The sequence below is a fragment of the Colossoma macropomum genome, unplaced genomic scaffold (genome assembly GCF_904425465.1).
Source record: "Colossoma macropomum unplaced genomic scaffold, Colossoma_macropomum, whole genome shotgun sequence".
In the NCBI taxonomy this organism is placed as follows: Eukaryota; Metazoa; Chordata; class Actinopteri; order Characiformes; family Serrasalmidae; genus Colossoma; species Colossoma macropomum.
The window spans coordinates 10,388,116-10,411,600 of record NW_023494791.1 but is presented as its reverse complement, the minus strand read 5'-3'; the positions used below and the strand labels follow the sequence as shown (position 1 = coordinate 10,411,600).

Sequence of the window (23,485 nt, the reverse complement as noted above, 5' to 3'; positions counted from 1 at the left end):
TCAGCTTTCAAACTGTAGCTTTCTCTGCACTTCAGCAGGAAGTGACCCACCTCAACTTGCAGAACGATCTGGACCAGAAGCAAAGCAAAAGAGGGCCATCCTGACACGTGAAAGCTTCCAGCATGGCTTGGGTCAAACAGTTACGGGAATCATCTCTTAGACATCCTGCATTTAATAAACACAAATAAGCGCAGCTTCACCACAATTTAGGACGCTTCCGTCCCCCGCGGCAAGAAAATATTGCCCAGGAATGCATTGCTGTCCCTTATTTGGGACGGTTCAAATCACTTTATCTGTTACTGTATTTACAGTATGTAAATGTGTTTATGTGTTGTGCACTCACAGGCATAACGATATACTTTGGTTAATAATGGGCCCAATGTATGATGATGCTTTACCAACCATTAAAAGGCTCAACGTAGTTGAGAAACTATTTTAGAATACAAATAAGCTTTCTACAGTGGAGTAAGTGATATTTTGACACGTGAATCTAGTCAATATATCTAATATTTATGATTTAAGACTTCAAGAATATTATACAATTACTCAATCTACTTCTATGCATTTTACTTACTTCATTTTAGTCATTTCTTAATTTTATCTAGTGAAATATCTTAACTCTATTGGCAGACAATGTTGCCTGTATAAGGCATTATTTCTTAAAACAAACAAAATTCTGCCAACGGAACAATTTCACTAGATAAAATTGCATAAAACAAGTAAAAATCATATAGAAATAAGTTAAATAGGTTCTTACCACAGTCTCACAATGAGAAATATTAGATAAATTAACTAGGTTTAAGATGATTTCATTTGCCAACATAATTTTTCTGCTCTACACAAGATATACAGATATAATCACTTGAGAAAAGATTTCATTATGGATAAGGAATAAGCTAAAAAGATGGGATTTCGCTGCCAAGAGCTGTGGTTTGTGGTCGCCTGATAGGGCAAGAAGCATGGCAAGCGCTGACTGATATCTTTAAATGCCCTGTAACTGCGGCATGCCACAGCCTCTTATAACACCTACTCCCATACACACATGCACATATAGAGTGTACACACAGGCAGAAGCATGGGCACGCGCATGCAGAAGCTTAACCAAGAAGAGTTTTCACTCACAGCAGCTACTAAAGAAAACAATCACCTGTTGCCAAGAAGCACCGCAAGCCGACCTCCACTTACACCCTTCACAGTGCAAAAACAGCCACCAAAAACACTTAACTCCTTTTAGCTTCGCTCAGAGTTAACGGACCATGTTTACTTTTAGCAAAGCAGCAGGCCTGTGTGTGTGAACACGGCATGGTTCAGGTTACATATCAAACAGCCTGCGAAGAAGTTCACTTAAAGCAGCTAATGCAGGGTTAATTGCAGCATCCCAACCACTGAGTAAAGGAAAAACATGGAGAGGGACTCAAGCTCTCACATCTCTTTTATAGTGCAAAACCAGCAGCAGATTATCAGTGGTGGCCTAACATTTTGGTCCGCTGCCAGGTCACAAGCATTGACATCCAATTTACCCCCCACAATAGAGTCCCTGATTTGCCAACATTAACAGAAACACCACCCACATCCCCGCCTTCCTCTTGTCCTATTTACAAGTAAATAAATAGGTGCTGATCTGGTTTCCATGGAGACAGCCAGAGTTGGAACCACGTCAAGGAGGCTGTGTTCTAAAAGGAGCCGTCGCCGCCATTCTCTTTTCCTGCCCCGCGTCCAAAAAACCTGCAGGAGAGGAAGGAACAGGCCTAACGCAAGGCCCAAAAGTTGCATCACCATGCAAAAACGGTTGCAGCACCACAAACAACAGGCCTGGAGTAATTAAGTAGGACCAGTATTGGAGTAAATGAGATGTTAGATTTGTCTTCTCAGATTAAAGTCCACTCCTCAGCCTACCGCCTAATACACCTAACACTGTCTTCACTGGTCCATCATAAGCTGTGGTTTTATGTGGAACATGACTGCCTGAGTGGCCACTCTGGAACTGCTTGATCTCCCACAAGCTTAATTGGCAAGGCCTGAGTTTACCCACGGGGGACTGAACATCCTTAAGATACAGCAGATTTCCTCTGTAAAATCCTTCAGGAAAACACGCTGGGTTCCATAAAAAATGCAGTTTTCTTCTTTTTCTTTTCACATTTTTCTCCTCTCATTCTTTGTCTAGACTAATCCATTTTCTTTGGTAACATGCGGGGGTGGATGCATTGATGGTAACAACAAGAAGCACCATTGCTTGAACTTGAGAACAAATAATTAATGGGCATTTTGTTCTGTGCTCATTTACAGTGTCAGTATGGTCTACTGGTCTGAAACAATGAAGGGTCATTCTGAAACTGAAAGAAACAAAATGAGTTTGTGAAATACAGGATGGCTTCATGAAGCTACGTAGCAGGATGCTCTCCCTAGAGAACAAGTCTTTATTAGCTTGTTCTCTCTAGTGAAAGTCCTTAGCAGCCTGTTCTCCCTAGAGGAAAACTCACTTGTAGCCTGTACTCCCTAGTGAAAAGTCCTTAGGAGCCTGTACTCCCTAGTGAAAAGTCCTTAGGAGCCTGTTCTCCCTAGTGAAAAGTAGTTAGCAATCAGTTTCATTAGTGAAATGCCCTCAACCGCCTGTTCTCACCAGTGAAAAGTCCTTAGCAGCCTGTTCTCACTACCAAAAGTAGTTAACAATCAGTTTCACTAGTGAAAAACTGGTAAAATGTCCTTAGCAGCCTGTTCTCCCAATTGAAAAAGTAGTTAGCAATCAGTTTCACTAGTGAAATGCCCTTAGCAGCCTGTTCTCACTAGTGAAAAGTCCTTAGCAGCCTGTTCTCACTAGTGAAAAGTTCTTAGCAGCCTGTTCTCACTAGTGAAAAAGTTTTTGACAATCATGTCTCACTAGTGAAAAAGTCCCTAGCAGTCTGCCTCCAGGTGAAAAAGTCAGTTCTCACCAGGGAAATGTTTCTTACAGCCTGTTCTCACTAGTGAAAGTCATATGTAGCTTGTTCCCTCTAGTGAAAAAGTCCTTAGCAATCAGTTTTCAGTAGTGAAAAGGTCTTTAGCAGTATGTTCTCCCTAGTGAAAAAAGGCCTTAGCAACCAGTTCACCCTAGTGAAGAAGTCCTTAGCAATCGGTTCTCACTAGTGAAAAAGTCCTTAGCAGCCTGTTCTGACTGGTGAAAACATCCTTATCAATCTGTTCTCATTGGTGAAAAAGTCCTTAGCAACCTATTCTGACCAGTGGAAAAGTTGTTGTCATCCGGCTCTACTTAATACTCCTTCAGGTCAAGTCCTCTTTCTGCTCAGCGAACGAAGCTTGTACTACTTTTGCCACTGGTGGGACAGTCTGCCCTATTGTCCCAGTGCAGTCCCAGTGGAGGCAGCAGGATATGAAACAATAGAGGTTCAGCACACGCTTAGGGCATCAACCCTTTGATGCACTCCCTGAACCCGCTCATGCAGACACGGATGTCTACTGGGTCTGTGAAGCCCCTCAACGAGATCACAGAGCAATCCACAAACTAGGGAGAAGCTGAAACAAAGCTTGTGGTACTGCACTTTTGATATCACAGCAATGTCAGCTTGAACGTCTATCACAAGCTTGTTACCAAAATCAGTCAAACACCAAACCACTAATGTCTACTTACCATAAGAGCTATCAGTCTGCTTACAATAAGAGAACACAACTGATCTAGAAGTAGATAGATAAAAGTTAATGGCTTCTTTCTATGCTCATTGCTACCATTATCCATGAAACTTTAGCGCTGCAGATGATACAAATTAAAAACCCTGGAATGAACAATGGCATCTGAGCTTAGTCAGCCTATTAACATCTACTGTTGCTCTGGTGTCTGTAGAACATTACAATAAAGTCAAGTAGTAAAAAAACGAAGGAGAAAAAGTTCAGCAATGGTCTCCATCACATTCCACTCATTCATCAGCAATGGCGAAGTTTCTGTAGTGAAACAGGGGTGTGTAAACTTTATTCTTTATCCTGTATAAGAACAATTAGAAATATATTTTATATAGTAGTCAGAGCAACAACAGGTTAAAGAGGAGTCATATGGCTAGCCAAGTGTCCAGTAGTACGAAGGTAAAATGTAGTAGTGGTGGGAATCACTAGAGGCCTTATGATACAATATTATCACAACATTCGACAATATAATTTTATTGTCATTGTTCAACAATTTTGAGGTACTGTGATATATAGTACACAATATATACATCCTTTCATTTGACCTGCTGTACAGCTACAACAGTGAGTTATAACACTCATCTTTGTCTAAAGCAGTCCACAGCAAGCCAGCATCAGCAGATCAACTGAACTACTATTCATTCTAAAGCCACACACTCAAGATGAAAAACATTTTATTCTGTACTCAGTCATTGAGACTGAAGTCAAAGTCATTCAGAATGGTCTGATATGAAATAGCCCATTGCAGAGAAACTTACCAGCTCAGATTTCTTTACAGTGGTGGTGATAGGAACCAGGGGTCATGATGTCCATAACGCAAACATAGTCATTTTGTTTACTATCTAAAACCACCAGTGAACCTACATATGTCACGTGAGCTTTTATATGTAATGTTGATATGGTAAAACATTGTTAAATCTGAACAAAAGCACATACCTCTGTTTTTTTTAAATGCATTTTATACAAAAGTTTACCTCAAAACTATCATAAAACATGCCACAGGCATCGAGCAGTATATTCATAACCCTTTGGGGTAACTTGTTCACAGCGGTGGGGATAGGAACCAGACGTCTCTAGAGCTTAACAGAAAGTTATCTAACACCTAAAGAAAATGTATTTATTTCTAATATATTATTATCAACATTACAGAAAAAAACTCAGAAGAGACATATAGGTTCTCTGTTTGTTTTGGATAGTAAATAAAATGGCTATATTTGTGTTGTATTCATGGCGGCCCCTGGTTCCCATCACCACCACTGTAAAGAAATCTGAGCCTGTAAGTTTCTCTACAATGAACCATTTCATATCAACCCACTCTGAATGACTTTGTTTACATCTCAGTCATTTAACTATGCAGACATTTTGAAATTTATGCAGAAAAACTGGTGGAATTCCTCTTTTAAAAAAAGCTGCTTCCCTAAAGGAACGCGTGATTGGAAAAAAGATCTGTGATTGTGAAGAACCTTTTAAAGATCAGAAGAACCATCATATAATATAAAGGATTTATTTGAATTTAAGGGTTATTCCTAGAACCTTTACATTATGCAGAGGTTGTTTAAACTTCCTCTGTGCACGTTTACTAAAATAATTCTTCATCCACCGAGGAACTGATAGTGGTACTTCTATGGCATCGTGCAAAGAACCTTGTTTGCACCATTTTTTTAAAAAGTGAAGATCAAAGTATGTTCACTACCTACAGAAATCACAGAAACGCCACTGAATAACAATAAAAGCACACAAATGTAGCATGAAATATTTCAGTTAAAATTTTTTTCAGTTGACACATCATTCCTTAAGATATTCCGTTGAGCGAGTATGAGGGAGCGAAAGTGAGGCCTACAATCAGCCAAAACTCATATGAGTATTTGTTATTCACCCTAACGGATTATCTTAATGGATCAACATAAACTGTATTGCTCAAGAGATTATTGGGCTTATTATGTTTTTTTAGGGAAAAAAAAAATTGAGCAGTTTGATCCCTTTTTCCATTTCTCTCATGAGTCAAATGTTCGTTGAGATAATAATGAATCACAAAGGTGCAAAAGTTAGTTCACACCTTGACCAATAATAACTCACAACTATCACACTGCTCAAGTTCACTTCATCCCAACAACCTTTATCCTGAATTACATTATCAGCAGACCTTGATTCTCAGTGTTTCCTTGCTGCCCGATCAAACCGTGGAAATGGCGACTTTACAGGAAAAGAAAAAGACGTTTTTAATGCAAGTTAATGTAACCCGATTTTTTCCCCGGCTACTCTGGAGCATTTCTGTTGGTCCATTTATTTTAAAATTCTCACACAACGTAAAGGGCAGCTTGTATGTTCAAATTATTATTATAAAAACTAAAAAACGACACTGTTTTGTTCCGACAGCGATAACATGAAAAGAAACATCATGCAGCAATACAACAACCCTAAAAGGGACACAGTGCACTCCTTTGACAGGGTTGTTTTGAAGTATTAATCCATCATCTCTGCCAATTCCATCAACGTTTTTTGACAGTACTCTTTGTGCGTAGATGACACAGCAGAGGGTGCAGCACAGCCATAATTACACTCAGGCAGTTATACTGAAAACAGTGATGCATCGAATTTACTCAATTCAAATGTGTTTCTTTTTTCAGCGTCCAGAAAAAACACATGAGCGCCTCCTCACTGTCAGTGGCTGGAAGAGTGCAAGCATATCGGAGCTATCTGTGGAACACATCTGGTGCCTTGGTGATAGAACACAAGAGTAGATGCCAGCGAAGATGACTGAAACTAAGAGCTGTTTTCTAGAGAGCAACTGTTTCCACACCAATCACTATCGCCACATCACACATCAATCAAACGTCTTTTGAATTACACTGAGCAACACAACCCTGGGAAGCGACGCCAGCTGAACTTTAACAGGGCCGTGTAACAAGTTACAAATGTTGTAATCTTGTAAATACTATACTTTTGTTATGACGATTGTTAAACTGTAACCTGAACTTTACTAGATGCCAGCCCAGGCTGTGTGCCAAAAGTATTATCCTAAGTTACATAGTCATTATGCCCCAGTCTTTCTGGCCTGTTTTTAGACTTAAGTTCAGTTGAACCATTTCTGAGAATTCAAGCTATTTTGCAGATGAGTGAAAGATGTCAGCATGTCATGGCAAAATGCGAGCTATGTCAGTTTGACAGATGAGATACGGGCCTCTTGATGCCACGCCGTTTAAGCTGAAGAGGAAAGAGCCTTAAAATATGCACGCCCTGTTGCAGCCCTGGCTCATCTAGATAACATCAGCTGACCTTTGACCCGGTGATTGAGTTTGAACACCGTTTAGCAGGTGGAGGGAACAGGTGGTTCAGCAGCTTTGCACGCACGGCACTGGTGCAATACATTTGCATGGATTGGCATGAACTGAACGTACGAACAAACACAAACAGACTAAGCAGTCCTGTGTATTCAGGCACACGGAGACGGGCGTGTGGCCTCATGACTGTGCAGGAGGTCAGTTTCTCTGCACGAAGCCGACTAAATTAAGCCCCCATGTCCCCTCTGCCATGCTAGTCCTGTGCTGGCTGGAATACTCCAGGAACTCTCAGCTGACCTTCAGCGCACACAACATCAACACACTGCCTCTGACCGCTAGCAACAATCCTTTAGCGCTGTAAGAGGACACTGTCATACGGAAACCTTACTTACAAAGGATTCCTTGATCCAAGTTTCTGTTTAAGCATGTGCATCATTCGAGTGGACAATGCTAATTTTAGATGAGGTCATTAATTTATGCACACTCTTGTACAACTGTTACTTAACTGAGAAAGATTTACTGTACATGGGTAATTCATGCTTGGATTTATGGATAGTTCTTATGATGGTCATATAGGTACATGCAACATTTAGGCACTTCTAATCACATTATATGTTTTTCTGATCTTATAAGTGAAAATAAAACCAAGTTGCAGAATTTAACATAACTTAAAAAATCAACAACAACAACAAAAAAAACATAATATCACATTTTATATTTAATTTCACTTGTAATTTGAACAAGTGTCTTCAAACTTTTGCACATAAGTGTGTATGTATAAAAAAAATGCAAATAAGCCAAAAATTGAGACCCCCTGCATCGTATAAAAGTCCACTAACTTCTATGAGGGCAAACAAATATTAACTAGTGAATGTTTCTTTGTTTTGGGGATTAATATGTGCCTGACAAAGGTAACATCCCTACACAATGGGTGTATTAAAGTAAAGCCATGTAAAAATAATGGAAAAAAAAAAAAACTTCAGCCAAGCCTTTAACCAAGCCATGATGTAAACACAGAACAGTAGGATTACCTGTAGTATCAAGGCTATCATCAGAGCATTATTTACCCCATTTACACTGTTTCCACTGACACTCCTTTCAACAGCATACTGTCACAGAGAAATAAGACACTGGGCAGCTTCAGACTTGCTCAGTAATCCTTCACAGCCAATATCGGTACACAAAGCCCAATACATATCAGCTCTTCTCTCACTAGCATTAAGTATGTCATGAAACCTTCACCTGAACCCTATCTTATGAAACCAGACCAGACCCCGAGAACGCACTATTTTCAACCCCGTGCAATTTACTAATGGCGCAGAACCAGAGGAAAGGTTGCTTTTAAATGGGCCATACAGAGTGCATACCGCACATACTGTTCCATACTTTAAAGGAACAATAACTATGATTTTTGCCTAATATTCATTATTTATGATGAGAGCTATGTGAAGAAACTCAAAGCAATTCAAAAATTATTAATAAGCCTCAGTGTTTCCACAGTGGTGGTCCGCTCCTGAAAGTGCACTCCACCTTGCACAGAAACTGAAGGCTAATTCAGAGTCACAGAAGCATGTTTTAAATCATGTATAATCAGGGGTGGGAAAAGTACAGAGAAACTGTACTTAACGTATGAGTAATGTGTCTAAATCTTTTACCATTAAAAGAAAAAGTATGGAGGAAAACAATATACTTGAGTGAAAGTCAGAAGTTATCTACATTTAAATAGTCTCAAGTATATAACAGTAAAAAGTTAACAGTTTAAGAAACAAATGTTAAGTTTTCTTTGTTTGTTAGCATCAGTTCAACCTAAAAATATACTTCATGTGGTAACAACTAAATAATTTTTGTTCACATACTAAAATGAACGAACTAATGTTTTAATCAAAGCATTTGTTTAAGTTGAATAAAACTAGTTCAACTACTTGTTATTACATGAAATTGAAACTGACAAACCCTTTTTTACAGTGTGATGCGGTAAATAATGAGCAATACCGGTCCTTACACAAGACTAATTAATCACCAGCTTCATTTTACTGTAATATGAATTTTGACATTTTGTTTAAAACACTAAATTCAAATGCACTGGAACACAAAACATCTTAGATTTTTTTTTCTTTTTTGAAAAAGAGGCTTTGAGATTTGTAAACAGCACTTCGGACGAAAATGTAAGCAGTAAAAAAAAGTATGTTTTTTCTCTTGGAAATGTAATTGAGCAAAAGTGCAGGTATTCAATTTCAATGATGCTTGAGTAAAGTGCAAATCTTCTAAAATAATATCTAAGTACATAAAAGAAGGATAATTACTGTTTCACTCCGGCTCTAATAAAAGACGGTAGGAGCTGAGAAATCATATGGAGAAATCCAAAGTGTAGCAAAACTCTATGTGATTGTAGCCTGTACACAGTCTTTCTCATTGAAGCTACTTATGTAACAAATCAATATTCATAAAAATGGTGCACATCTCACTTAATCTTGTACAAATAGTATCAGCGGATAACACCAGCATTTAAATATGCGGCTTTGTACTGTCAACTGACTAAACATGAAGAAGCAGTGTTTAGCTATTATGCTGCTCTTAAATGGAACCTGTTGACAGAGAGCATTAAAAGAGCCCCGACACTGGACACTTTTAAATCTGGGCTGAAAACATTCCTATTTGAGCAGCTTTCAGCTCGGTTTAACCACTGTTAGCTCTACTGCACTTCTCTCCAGTGATGGCACTCTATTCTCTTAATTAAATTTTTAATTAGGTTTTTAATTTAAAGTTCAATTTCTTCTCTTTCAGATCTATACATTCTACATTTTTTTACATTTTACTTTGAATAATCTTTGTATTTTCTCATTTGTAAAGCAATGTGAATGACTGCAGTATATTGAAGGCACCACATAAATAAACTCGCCTTGCCTTGCCTCGCCTATCAAAATATACATCTTAAACTGACCAGCATATTTCATACGCCTTACAAACAGTACACCAAAAAAAACTTGACAAACATTGACAAAGCTGGCATACTCCAAAAACATTTCCAAAACAGAACTGCTAATATTGGCTGAAGTTCTGGGACATTTCATCCAGAGTCACGGGCTGATAACATCCTGTCAGTCTGAAACTGTATCGCTGAAAAGAACATCTTTTCTTTCTCCGCTTTTCAAAGGGTGATGCAAGCAAACATGTTACACAAATATTGAAGGTTATATGGTTGAATGCACAACGTGCTGAGTAAGATGAGCTATAAGAGAAACGCACAGGAGCTATTCTAGAAACACAGGTTCAACAACGAGCGCTCAGATCTATATCTTACAGTTAGTCAGTCCTGCTTTGCTATTACTAAATTTAGGTGCCACCTTCATACTTTAAAATCTTTTGCACAAATAAAATGTAAAATACAGCTTCATACTTGGTAGATTCTAATCAGTTAGCTTTGCTGAAATCAGTTGGTCTGCACACAATCCAGGCCGAATCTTTTTGGGTCTTCTCATTTTGTACCTGAAGGGGAATTCCTCTTCATGTCAAAAACCATAGTTTCAGGGTACGTAAGCATGAAAGAACTACCAGTGAATGGTTCTACCTCCTACTAAAGGACTCTCTCAAGTCTCATGCATGGAAAAACAATCATGTTGCAACATCTTTTCAGCTTGGGAATTCATATCTTAATCAAGACCACAATGGTTAAACCGCAGTGGAAGATCAAGGCTGATAGAACATGCAGATCTCTGACAGTTTGCTTCTTTTAACTTCACAAAGAGTTTTGAACCCACAACCTTATGTTTACAGCTCTATGACATCATTTCTAGCAACATTTTACAAATTAGCATGACCTCTCATGGTACATGATTTTACCCAAAGGCGTAATTTAAACTATGCACAGCCTAGTTCTGTTGTTGTGAGTGCTGTGGTATTTGAGAGAAATGCCTACAGCTAAATGCAGATTTTGAGGTGAGTGCAGCGGGTGAGCACTAGAGATGCACCGATCCCAGTTTTTCTCTTCCGATACCGATTCTAATACCTAAACTCTGGGTATCAGTTGATACTGAGCACCAATCCGATGTCAGTGCTTTTTTTATTATTTAAATTTACTTAAATAATTATGTATGTCACTGTGTCTGACACGAGGCTGTAACTAGAGCAAAGGTGTAACAAAAATGAACATAAATAAGAACGAAAAACAAGAATTAAGTATTACAAAAAAATGTTGTTATTTATATGCTTCTGGATAATGCAGCAGTAAAATTAACGGTAATTATAAGTTGTAAGATCTAAACATTCAAAGAACATGTTTAACCCTTGAAGTTGCTGTGCCACCAGCAGCTGTATCAAGCATAAAATACCTCTAAATTGCAGTCATGTTTGTTATTAGCCAGCATGAGTCATGTTACTTGTCTTGTTAGCTGACATTTAAAATGAGGATTTTTAAAATGAAGCAATTTTATAATGCATTTGTTATTTAACCACATTATTCAAATGTAACTTTAAATTATTAATTTTAATTATTATTATCATTTTAATTATTAATTCATTTTTTTAGCCTACATGAAATTGATAATAATGCAAACATATGAAATAGTTTTTCTCTCACAAAGCTGATATAGTAAGGAGAGAAATTGCACAGCGCTTTTATTCTGACACACCGCAGCATTGAGAAACAATCACAGATTTCAGACTAATTTGATTTCCTTACACTACTAAGTTGGCCTGAAATGTGATCATTCATATTTTTTACACGTATGAACTTTCTGTTCTGTTAATAGAAACATAAAGTGTTTTGATGTTCATCACAATTTGGAATATTGCCTTTCAAGTAAAGAGCAACCGCGGCCCGAATGTGTATTGGACACATCTGGCTGATAAGCAGTTTGTTTAGAAAGGTCAGTATCGGTGCCGATCCTATCCAGAGTATTGGACCGGTGCACTGCTAGCTAGTAAGTGCTCTCAGATAACAGCTTAGTAAGACAAATGTAACTATTCAGCATGATGTGGGCTCAGTTCCTGTGTTATATTTGGAAATAACATCATGAATTATGTTATATATTGCATTTACAAAGGCTATAGCTAGCTAGTTAGCTGTGATACAGTTGAAACTTACCATTACAGTGATGAAGCATAAAACATTTAGCATGAACACCTACTATTGCACTTTTTTCCACTCTTCTCTCATCCTTGAAACCAACACAATTTTTCACCACACTTTTTCCATGGCACGTAAATTTAAACCCTCAAATCTGGAGCTCTAGAATTATTTTAAAAAATAATTCCGACCTAAAATGAGACAAGGTCTTTCTTAGGAGACAAGGCCACATACAGACCTTGCACAAACACATAATGTCATAAAGACCCCACTTAACGCAGCCTAGTCCCCACACGGTCCACCTCAGTGACAGATCACAATATTGCTAACCTCCCCCTCTCCGCTGCGTGTGGGTTTTTAATCAAGGTGTCAGTGCAGAGCTGATGTCTCTGCGTAGCCTCAGGTACAGTCCAACATGACCACAGCCATCTGCTCCGCTGCCACACAACTATTTTCATAACAAGCAGCGCCATGCTTTGGGTTACACAGCAGCCAGACGCAACAAGCCCCCTCAGGCCCCCGGTGTTTGTGAACAAAGCCAGCAGTTGTGTCAAGAGGTGCCACGCTACCAGCCGGACCTACACGGCAGCATGACAACAGCAGTTAAGGGATTGTGTTCAAAATCCGCAAAACTGAATCAATCGACCAGTCATGTGCACAGACTGGGAGTGTTCCGCAAAACACCAAGTCCATTCTTGTCCTAATCCGTGACGAAAATGTAAAGGATTTTTTTTCTTTCCACAATGTATGACTGTATGCACAACAATAACTTGTCATCAAATTCAAATCATATTTAAATGTTTCGTTTTGTACTTGCAAGCAAATTTTCTGCTTGTTTCAGTGAGATATGACTAAGAAATAAGTAAACCGATTGTGTTTCAAGGTGTATAGACTATATGGGACCTCGGTGGGTTACCTGCTGAAACTGCTGACTTCAAATCAATTCAGTTCAGTTCAGTGAAAACATAAAAGACATAAAATTACATCAAGATCATGACATATATATTGGTTAAACCAACAAAAAATGTAATAATATAAAATAAAAAAAAATAAATTGATTAATTCTACATACAGTTGTATGCAAAAGTTTAAACATCCCCAGTCAAATTGTTTTGTTGACTTTCTAAGTGAAAAAATGTTAACACGCCTTCTAGAGAGAACAATTTTTGTTTTTTTGTTTTTTTTAATGAAAATTTTAGTACTAAATTAAAATTTTTTGCTGAGTTAAAAAAATTTATAATAAAAATAAAATACAAATTGGGCAGGCCACATTTTATATTTTATTTCATTTTTTCAATATGTTAAATTCAGCAAATAAGCAGTATTTGTGCAATAAAATGTGCAGAGGTATGTCCTCTATAGAGGATATGTTAACTTACTACCACTTCAAAATAAAAGTCAAGAAAACATATAATTTGCATACTGCAACTGTAGATCATAATTAAAATAGTTAAAAGACTAAAAGACTTATTATTCAGCAACGATTTGGAAAAACATATATATATAACTACATATATTTTTATATATATAAAAACATATATATATAACTACATATGTATATATATAAAAAAATACATCTTCATTTCTCAACTGCAGTTGCCTCACCTTGTGAAACAGACTGGTCATATGGCATCCAGCGCTCTGGTTTGGTTTTCACCCAAAACTCTTCACCGCTCCACCCCTGAGCAGCGTACAGGCTACGCGAACCACACAATGCCTAACCAAATCCTCCCTGTCTCCTCCACCTTGCTTGCTTATAGGGTGTTTTCCTGTCATTTTGGCATCTCGCTAAACACAAACAGTGAACAATGCGTCCCGGGATAATCTCTGATCTCCTGGAACAGCATGTTCCCTCACATGGCCAGCGCCGGCGCAACCTGGCTCAATCATGGGAAGAAAGATTTCATAGATGGCCCATGGTTTCCATACGCCACTCTGAGTAGAGTGTGACCCTTAATGGGCATCCACCTGTGGACACTGGGAGGACTGTCCAGCTACTCAGGCTTATATGTGCAGCACATATGCCATACATTCCACCATTTAGTGGCAAACAGGTTGTTATCTGGTAGATCTGGAATGAGGCAGCACTGCAACGCTGCAAATGGAGGAAGCAGGGGGCTGGCGGACAGGAAAGACCAGGAGACAGGCTTCTGAGGGAGGCGAAGGAAAGTTCTGGTCAAGAGCAACCAATGCACCTTATGAGGGCCGAAAAGAAAGTGGGATAAGAAAGAGAGAACGAGCTCTGGAACTGAAAGCTCTGCCTTGTGCCCCCGCTGTTAGCCGAGGGTGGGGATTTAGAGGCCTAGATTCAGGCCCTCTCCAGAGATCATGTCACAATAAACTGCACATTTTTGTTTAGACAAGTCCGACAGCTGGGATAGGCTCAGGATTTCTCCTCTGCGCGCTAAGCTCTTATGGCAGTCCCCTATAGAACATCAACCCACATCAACACAAGGCCCCCCGAGTGTCCATCAGAAATTCCTCTAAATGACAGTAAGAAGGAAAGATAAGAGAGCGCAGACCCAGCTCGCTGTTTTCTTAGCAGCAGCTAGACTGAACTTTGCTTTGGAGAGTACTGTCGCACACTGTGTTCATGTGCCTGCGTAAGAGAGTGAGAGAGAGAACATTTGACCCCAGTATTGTTATCTCACAACGTCATTATCTCTATCTTGTTACTTTAGCCAACTCTCCCTTTCTAATCTTGACTCAGTAGGACAACCTGTTCTCTAATTACCCGTTAAACTTTGGTAGATGAAACAGAACACAACTGTTCTCTGCACAGCTGAGGTGTCAGGTGAGCATTTAGATAAAACAGCTTTACTGTCAGTTTATACGTGTGACGAGATTCAGTTTGAGAGTTTCTACACTGTTAGAAATAAAGGTTCAGTGCAGGTACATTTTTCGTTCATCAAGATGCAAACAATGTAAATGAAATGTTCCCTCAAAGGTACAACAGTGGTTTTAAGCTCAAATTGTGAACCTTAAATAAGCTTTTCCAGGTGAAAAGTACATATTAGTATCTTTTCATAACATAATGTTTTAAAAAAACAAAGTTATGTTCCCTGACTAAAGATGTAACCTTGAGGATACCACCCCAGTGACAAGAGGGGTACTGCCCCTGAGACAGTTTACTACCTTTTCCTCTGAGAGTATACACTTTCCCAGAATAATAAAAATTAGAATAAAGGCCAAATAAAATAAATAAATAATAATAATAATAATAATAATAATAATAATAATATAATAATATAATAATAAACACAAAAATATAGCGTCACTGTCTGTCATATCAAAACCATGTAACTTGTTTTTCCCCCATTTATTTATTTATTTATTTATTTATTTATTTATTTATGCCTTTCATGGTGAGTACAACAACCGAAATGGTCCACGATTATGAAACTAAAAGCTAAAATGTTTTTCCCTTTTCCTTTTGCATGAAAAGTAGTCTTCAGAGGTTTTCTTACAACAGCTACACTACACAAGTGTAAAGATACTTTTACAAATAAAGATAAAGGTACTCTTATACTGCATGGTGCAAAAAAAGTATCAGTGTCAGGAGCATCTTCGCTACTCTTATCGATATATTACAATATAGATCTGAAATTTTTGTTATTCCTGGTTATTCCTGGTACTCATAAGTCATAAGTATTATAGATTCTGGTTATGTGATTCTGTGTGTGGGTTGAGAGACTGTAGGGTGGCATGGGCAGAATTTGGACAGGACACTGGCAAGGTTGGCGCTGGTAGCCCTGGGCAGTGAGCCATATTTTGCCCAGTGGACTGGACAGCTCAGTTTAACAGAGCTATTCGAGTTTAACTGGGCCTTTCTCTCTCTCGCTCCCTCTCTTTCTCTAACTCAGGGGCTCCATTGGGCCTGTGTACGTAGAGATGAGGGCTGACGTAATTGTTCGGGAGCACCAAAACAAATCCAGCAGAAAAGGCCCATAATCGCTGGTCAATGCGAATCTGAATATGTCATTGTCAAACAGAGGGTTGCATCACACTGCAAACAACAACTGATTTTTGGAACTGACGTCAATGTGAAGCTCGGGATTACTCAAACTTTATGCTGCTGCAATAAACTTTGCTACTTGTGATTTGAACCATTATGAGTCTTAAAGATTATTATTCAGTGCTATAAATTGTTCAGGAATTTAGTTATGTAATTGCACTTGTAAAAAACAAAGGTGCCCTGTGGAGCACTGTCATAGAGGAACCACTTTTGGTTCACTAAAGTACCTTTCAGTCAGGGGCAGATGTGGCCTACACTGTTTCACAATTTGTCCAGTAAAAGTGCAGAGCCTGTGACCCAAGTGGCTACTTTTTTGTGTACTTTTTCCTTTTTAACAAACCTTTTTGTTCAGACACAGAACTCAGCTGTTCCATTGCCTACAGTTTTGATGATTTTTTAGCATCCTCTACATAGAACAAACTTAAATATGCCATTTTTCTACAAATTTTACAGCACCATTTCTATTTATTTGTTGATTACTTCATGTGGTAACAAGTAAATTAACTAGTTTAATTCAACCTAAATAAATCTGAATGAATGATTCTTTGAATCAGTGTAATTTTTTGAGTAAAACTAGTTCAATTGCTTGTTACTGCGTGAAGTAATGTTTTTAGGTCGATCTGATGAGCTATTTTTACAGTGCACATTGGAAAAGAATAACATATAAAATATAAAATGTGCCAAAACTTTTGCACGGGCCACATTTTACATTTTACGTTCCCACCCCCAATATATTAAATTCACAAAATAGCACCATTGTGCTTTCAGAACGTGCAGAAATGTGTTCTCTGTTGAGGATGTTCACTTATTTTCACTTAGAAAAACAACAAAACATGTCATTTGACCAGGGGCGCCTAAACCTTTGCATACAACTATAGTTGCACACTTTTTTTACATTTACATACACTCTTAAAAATAAACGTGTTACAAATGTTATTTGCATGATGCCACAGAAGAACCACTTTTGGGTTGTTTAGAACCCCCTCGGGGCAGACGTGGCCTATTGCCTGGCGCCCGCTGACCACAACTTTTCACATTTTTTTGGCCTCTAAAAATGCAGAGCCTGTGGCTCAAGTGGCCACTTATTTGATAATAATAATAAACACAAAAACATAGTGCCACTGTCTGTCATATCAAAACCATTGTTTTTTCCCCCATTTATTTATTTATTTATTTATTTATGCCTTTCGTGGTGAGTATACCAACCGAAATGGTCCAGGATCATAAACTAAATGTTAAAACATTTTTCCCTTTTCCTTTTGCATGAAAAGTCATCTTCAGAGCTAAGAGGTTTTCTTACAACAGCTACGCTACACAAGTGTAAAGATGCTTTTAAAAATAAAGATAAAGATACTCTTATACCGCATGCTTCCAGTGGTGCAAAAAAAGTATCAGAAAATCTAAAAATGCAGAGCCAGTGGCCCAAGTGGCCACTTCTTTGCATCCCTTTTAACAAACCTTTTTGGTCAGACACAGAACTGAGCTGCTCCATTGCCGAAAGTTAGCTAATCACTCTAATAAACTTAGACTGTATGTAAAATAAGGTGTTAACTAAGCCTGTGTTATACAGAGACACCCTCACTGCAGTAGCTAGAAAGTATCTAATGAAATAACTTGGATCAGATGATGTCAGAGCAGACAAGCTTGGCAGTGAGGACCACCATGGTCACCAAATCAGCAAGTTTTTAATAAATAATTTCTTCTTCAAAGCTAGCGCTGATTGTTTTTTGGTCCTGAAGCATGCTTGTTATTTTTAAATACACTGTATATACAATAAACATGTTTCTATTATTCTGGCTACAGACTCTTAATTCTGGCCTTAGTGACTCGAGCAAACAGTGCAAATTTTTTTATCTGTCTAACTCTGCTTTCAATGGTTAAAGAATCGTTTTTATAAATGAAATGTGCGAGTGTGAAGAACCTTGTTGAAGGTTAAAGAACCTCCACATCATGTAAAAGCTGTCTACCCATCAAAGGCTTTTCCTAGAACCATGTCTAAGCCAAGAACTATTTTAGGCGCCTCCATTTTTAAGAGTGTATAAAAATGATGAATTGAAATACAGTTGTATGAGAATATTTGGGCATCCTCCCAATCAAATGACGTTTTGTTGATTTTCTAAGTGAAAATAATTTCTGCACAATTAAATGGTTCAGATGCGAACAGTCATTCAGTGGTTATGACTAAAATGCTCCATTGTAGAAAAACCTACTGAGTCAAAAGTGCTCACTATAGTGCTGATGGGAACCAGACGTCTGAAAAGTTTAAAGCTACCTCACAGGAGCTTACTACACGAAAACTTTACAAATGCACTGCCTGATGCCTGTGATGCTGTTTTACAATAGTTTTGAGATAAGATTCACCTAAAAGCTACATACAGGGTGTTACAAGGCAAAACAGTCAAAAAGAAAACTGAGTTTTCAGATTTTCCACTGGTTTACCATCACGAACACTACAGATAAAACTCAGAAGACACATATAGGATCACTGTTTGCTTTAGATAGTTCATATTTCCAGGACAGTACCTTTTTAATGACAGTGTATGTCTAAATTTCTGCATAATTAAATTGTTAATATGTAAACAAAGTCACTCAGAGTGGCTTGTTCTGTAATGTGCCGCACTTGAGAAACGTATTAAGTCAGAATTAGTCACAGTGGTGGTGAGAGGAACCAGATATCAGGAGAGTTTATTGCCTCTAAAAGCAACATCACAGAAAGCTCTGAGGCCTGATATATTGTTCTGTGATCATTTAAATACAGTTTTGGCTTAAACTGTATATTGGTTAAAAATACCTTGAAGTCAGAGAGGTACAAGCAGGGTGTTACAGGGTAAAACAGTTCCCAAAGAAAACTTTTTTTCAGATGTATCGCTATTTCAGATGTATCACTTAGCAATATTTTTAACATTACATATAAAACTCAGAAGACACAGACAGTCACAATCACAGTAATGAAATCAGAGTCAGCAAGTTTCTCCAAACCACTCTGCACGACTTTGCTTGCATCTCAACCACTGAATTATGCAGACATTTAAAAAACATCAGCAGAATTCACCTTTAAATAAGGCATTTTAATGCAAATTTTAGTCCACAATTTCTTTTGTTGCACAGGCTACATTTTATGTCTTTTCCCCCAATATGTTGTATTCAGCAAATAAACAATGCATTAAAAATGCGTAGACGTGTGCTCTCTGTAGAGGACGTGTACATATGTGCACTGTTTCAACAAAACATGTCATTTGACCTGGGTCACCCTTAGGGGTTACCTACAGACTAGAACACAGTCTCACAGCCTATAGTGTAAAAAGAAATACATGGAAATGCATAAAGGCTAAGAGCACGGCCTTCCACACTTTTCTCTTGTAATTCATAGAAAGCCTGACGTGTTCCGGAGGCTCAATGACTGTGCAGCCTCCAGCAGAGTACTGACGGACACGATGATTAAGAAATATGGCCATTGGTGAGAGCATGCATGGCAAAGTGAGCTCGGTATAGGCGCAGCCATCTTCTATTGACAGTAAACAATAGCTGAGAGATAGAATCTCATAATCGCATTCAAATGCAGGCAAACTTTACAGGACACCCTGCACACTCTCACACAGGCCTGAGCTCACGCTCAAAACCAGACGGCCCCTCTGGAGTTCCAAGATGGCTGTCGTGTGAGTTGTGTAAGCTTGCACCAGGCCCAGCGCGGCCTCCGTCCCCCGAGGAAACGTCCAACAGTGTGTCTGCATTCCCCCCTGAATTGCAATATCCTGATACTAAAGATACATGCTCCTCATTTGACTGTTATGCCGATGTTTGTTTGTGTTGAGCTTCCCTCTGATTGGTCAGATAATACACACAGAGCTGGTAGGGAAGAAGAGGCCGAAGCAGACTTTTAGGCGCTCTGTCTAAACCACACACACGCACGCGCACATATGCAAACATATGCAAGGAAACAACACAAGACTGATGAGTCTAAAACTTTCAATCATTCCTTTAAGAGCTGGAGACAGGTTTAAACACGACCTGGTAAGTATAGCTTTCACAAACTAATTTGTTATCATCAAGATTTGCAGTGCTTCCACCCTCGACAGGCCCGGGGCAAAACGCGATTACCTACATACACTGAACACATGTTCAATCAATCTTACATGTCAGGGGTGTAAAATCGAAAGCCATTAGTAGAGTCAGCGGTGAAATATGAGCTGAAATTGCATCTTTAATTTTGATTAAGTAAATCAAATTGATTCATTTTATGTTATAAATGGGTTGACCACATGAATTTTCAGGCAAACCTGTAGCAGTGAGCTATAGTGTGAAATGTGCTGTCTGTCTGTTCAAAAACTCTCAGTAAGAGGAAAGATTGATTAATGAGCTAATAAAGAGTAATAGCCTACTACCTGCCTGTACTCTTCATACTCATTTTAAAGGAATGATTGTAGTTATAATTTATAACTTATCAATTTCCAAATAACAGCAAAAACAACATCAATCACAAATCATAACAGTATTGATCCACCATCACCACCAACAACAACAACAACAACAATAATAATAATAATAATAATAATAATAATAATAATAATAAATAGAAGAAGAAGAAGACACTGAAAATGTGAATACATTGATGAATACTTGATTCACTGAATTGATTCAAAAGATTCATTTCCACATTGTCAGTTTACTGACAGTTTATTAAAGTGGAAATGATGTAGACATCAAGTAAATTCAATGCATTCCTTTTAATAATAATAATAATAATAATAATAATAATAATACACTAAAATAAATACCAATGCATTGATTTGATTCACTGCATTGATTCAAATTATTCTTTTTATTTTTAGTATCTGTCAATTTGCATTTGCATGTTATTCATGTGGAAATGATGTAAACACTTCAATCAAGTAGTCAATGCTTCCTTTTCAGTGTAATAATAATTATATATATATAATATATATATATATATAGACTACATAATTCAATTATTTACATCATATATATATATATATATATGTATATATATATATATATATATATATACATATATATTTACATATATATACATATATATTAGTTATATCATATAGTTATAGTTATGCATTTATTCAAGACAGTCATTTAACATTTTATTATTATTATTATATTATTATTACCAAAGCTGAGCCAATTCAGAATACCTATAAATACTTCTAAACACATGAGTATTGCTGCAAAAGCCAGATGTTACCCCAGGGGCACATTCCCCCTCCGCAGGCCAAACATGATCTACTTAAGTCTTCGAAATAAACTCTCTCCGGCTCTCCAGCATTCCCACAGGCCTCCCAACAGCAGCACTCCCAACTACAACCATCTGACACTGGAGCACTGCAATGTTCTCACAGCCCAGCACTACAGTAACTCTCAAAAACAACAGAAAGTCTGATGACACCACTTTCAGTTTTCTGTTTCATTACTCAGTGTGTGGAGACCCACTTTCAAAAAAAGCAGAAAACAGACTTTAAAACAGAATTAAAAACAAATGTAAAATAGAATTCCATTCAAAGATGAAGTCATTACACATATACAGTGAAGAAAATGTTCACAAATGCCTCGATTAAAGTCAGAACAGACATGATTGGTAACTTCCACTTGGGTCACCTGAGAAGGACACTATCAGAGCATCTCAGAACAGGTTATTAAAGCCAATGAAGGAAGACTAAAATCATATTTTTGGGGGTTTAGTAGGCTGTATAAGCAGTGAAGCTTTTACAGTAACCTGAGAGGGCTTACAAAACCTGATTTGGACTCTGGCCCCTGATCAACCAGGGCCCTCAGCAGCTTAGTTAAAAATGTGATAAATACATGAAAAAAAATAAAATAAGATATTAAATATCTGTTAAAATATACATTAGGAAATGTGTATTGTTCATATACATTGTGTAGAAATACCATATTATACCTTTCCTGATTAATTAATCATATCTGTAATATATATCCCAACAGAAAATGTGATGAATCATTTAATGTGACCATGAAGTGGTGATAGTTTGTTTGTAGGCCTTCATTATGACAGACAGGTCAGTTCCAGCAGAGCAGCTGGGATATTAAAGAGCAGAATAAGATCGCAGGTGTCGCAGCAGCCGAATCACTCAAAAGTTGCTAAAAGCTCTCCAGCTGCTAAACGCGCTGCTCTAAACATGATCCGCAAGCAGGCCAGAGCGGTTAAAGCCCCCAAAGCAGCCCACCTTTTCTTGTCTTTCTCCGCCGTCATCTCTGCGCAGCTCCGCTCGGTCGTGGCTGGAGTTCCTCGGTGGGAGCGAAGCGAGATCAACAGGTTTAAAGGCGCCGCTTCGACTCAGCAAACAAGATCTGAAGCCTCGATTTCTGCGCTCGGAGAAGAATAAAGTCCGACTGCGAGGCGAAAATCAGAAAAACCTCCGGCTATACAGTCTCAGAAACACTGCCGAGGATCGTACAGCCGCTCACACAAACATCCAGCGAGCTCGCAGGCGCGCGCAGTCCAGAAGGCAGCGCGCTCGCACTTTCCCCGCTCGCGCTGAAAGTCTGGAAGAACTTTGTACCTCACACACACGCACACACTCACAGGGACACACACGCGCACGCACACGGTCTCGAGCGCCGCGCTCAGCTGGCCGAGGGCCAACAGCGCGATCAATCAGGACTATCATGATTGGAGGGGATCCATAGACCCCGCCCACTGCCCCGCCCACCCCAGCTCTCAGCTTTCTCGCTCTGGTCGCGTAACCTTGAGCGCGACTGAAGCCCACCGACAGTGGAGGGAAGGTTCGCACCCCTACACCGCCCCCCCCTCGCCTCCCCCCTCTCACCACACCAGACAGATACACCCCAGGATCCTGTATCTGTCTTATGACCAAAGACAAACCTACAAGCGCTTTGACAAGGTGACCACTGGTCATGGGGGCCCAGTTCTAGTCCTGAGGGTCCCAGTCCAGCACAGTTTGGTGATTTCTCTTCTCAAACGAATCTGATTCAACTCAGCAGTTATGCACCAGGTTTACCACGCTGTGCCGAGGATTCTTTGAAGAACCACTTTTGGCTCCACAGAGAAACTTTTAATCAATAAGTCATATCTGTAAATGAGCTGTGCTGGTGTAGAGAACCTTTTTAACAGTGTAGAGAACCTTCGCTTGATGTAAAAGTTCTGTATCAATCAGTCAAGTTTTTGTCCACTCACACTTGAAAAATTGGTTCTTTGGAATGATGTCATAGAAGAGCCACTTTTGGCTCCCTAAAGAACCTTTCACTGGTTTAAGAACCATTTAAAGAACCATATGTGAATGTGAGGAACCTACATGATGTCAATGTTATATACCAAGTAAAGGTTTTTCCTACGACAATACATCCACGTCTAGAATCATGTGGGAACCTTTGTTTTAGAAGTGTAGAACTGTATGTTCAACCAAGGCCAACTAAAGAACCTCTATTTTTAAGAGTGTAGAACTGTAT

At 38.6% G+C, this 23,485-nt stretch overlaps 1 protein-coding gene across 1 annotated transcript in view; it reads right to left on the bottom strand.

The window, feature by feature from the left end:
• Positions 1-22,596, bottom strand: part of epas1b (endothelial PAS domain protein 1b) — a 61,229-nt gene extending 38,633 nt beyond the window's left edge. Inside the window, exon 1 of the mRNA XM_036573829.1 lies at positions 22,243-22,596. Within this exon, the coding sequence (XP_036429722.1) occupies positions 22,243-22,268 (26 nt within the window). The 5' untranslated portion in view covers positions 22,269-22,596. The remainder of the gene's footprint in view (positions 1-22,242) is intronic.
• Positions 22,597-23,485: the final 889 nt, after the last annotated feature.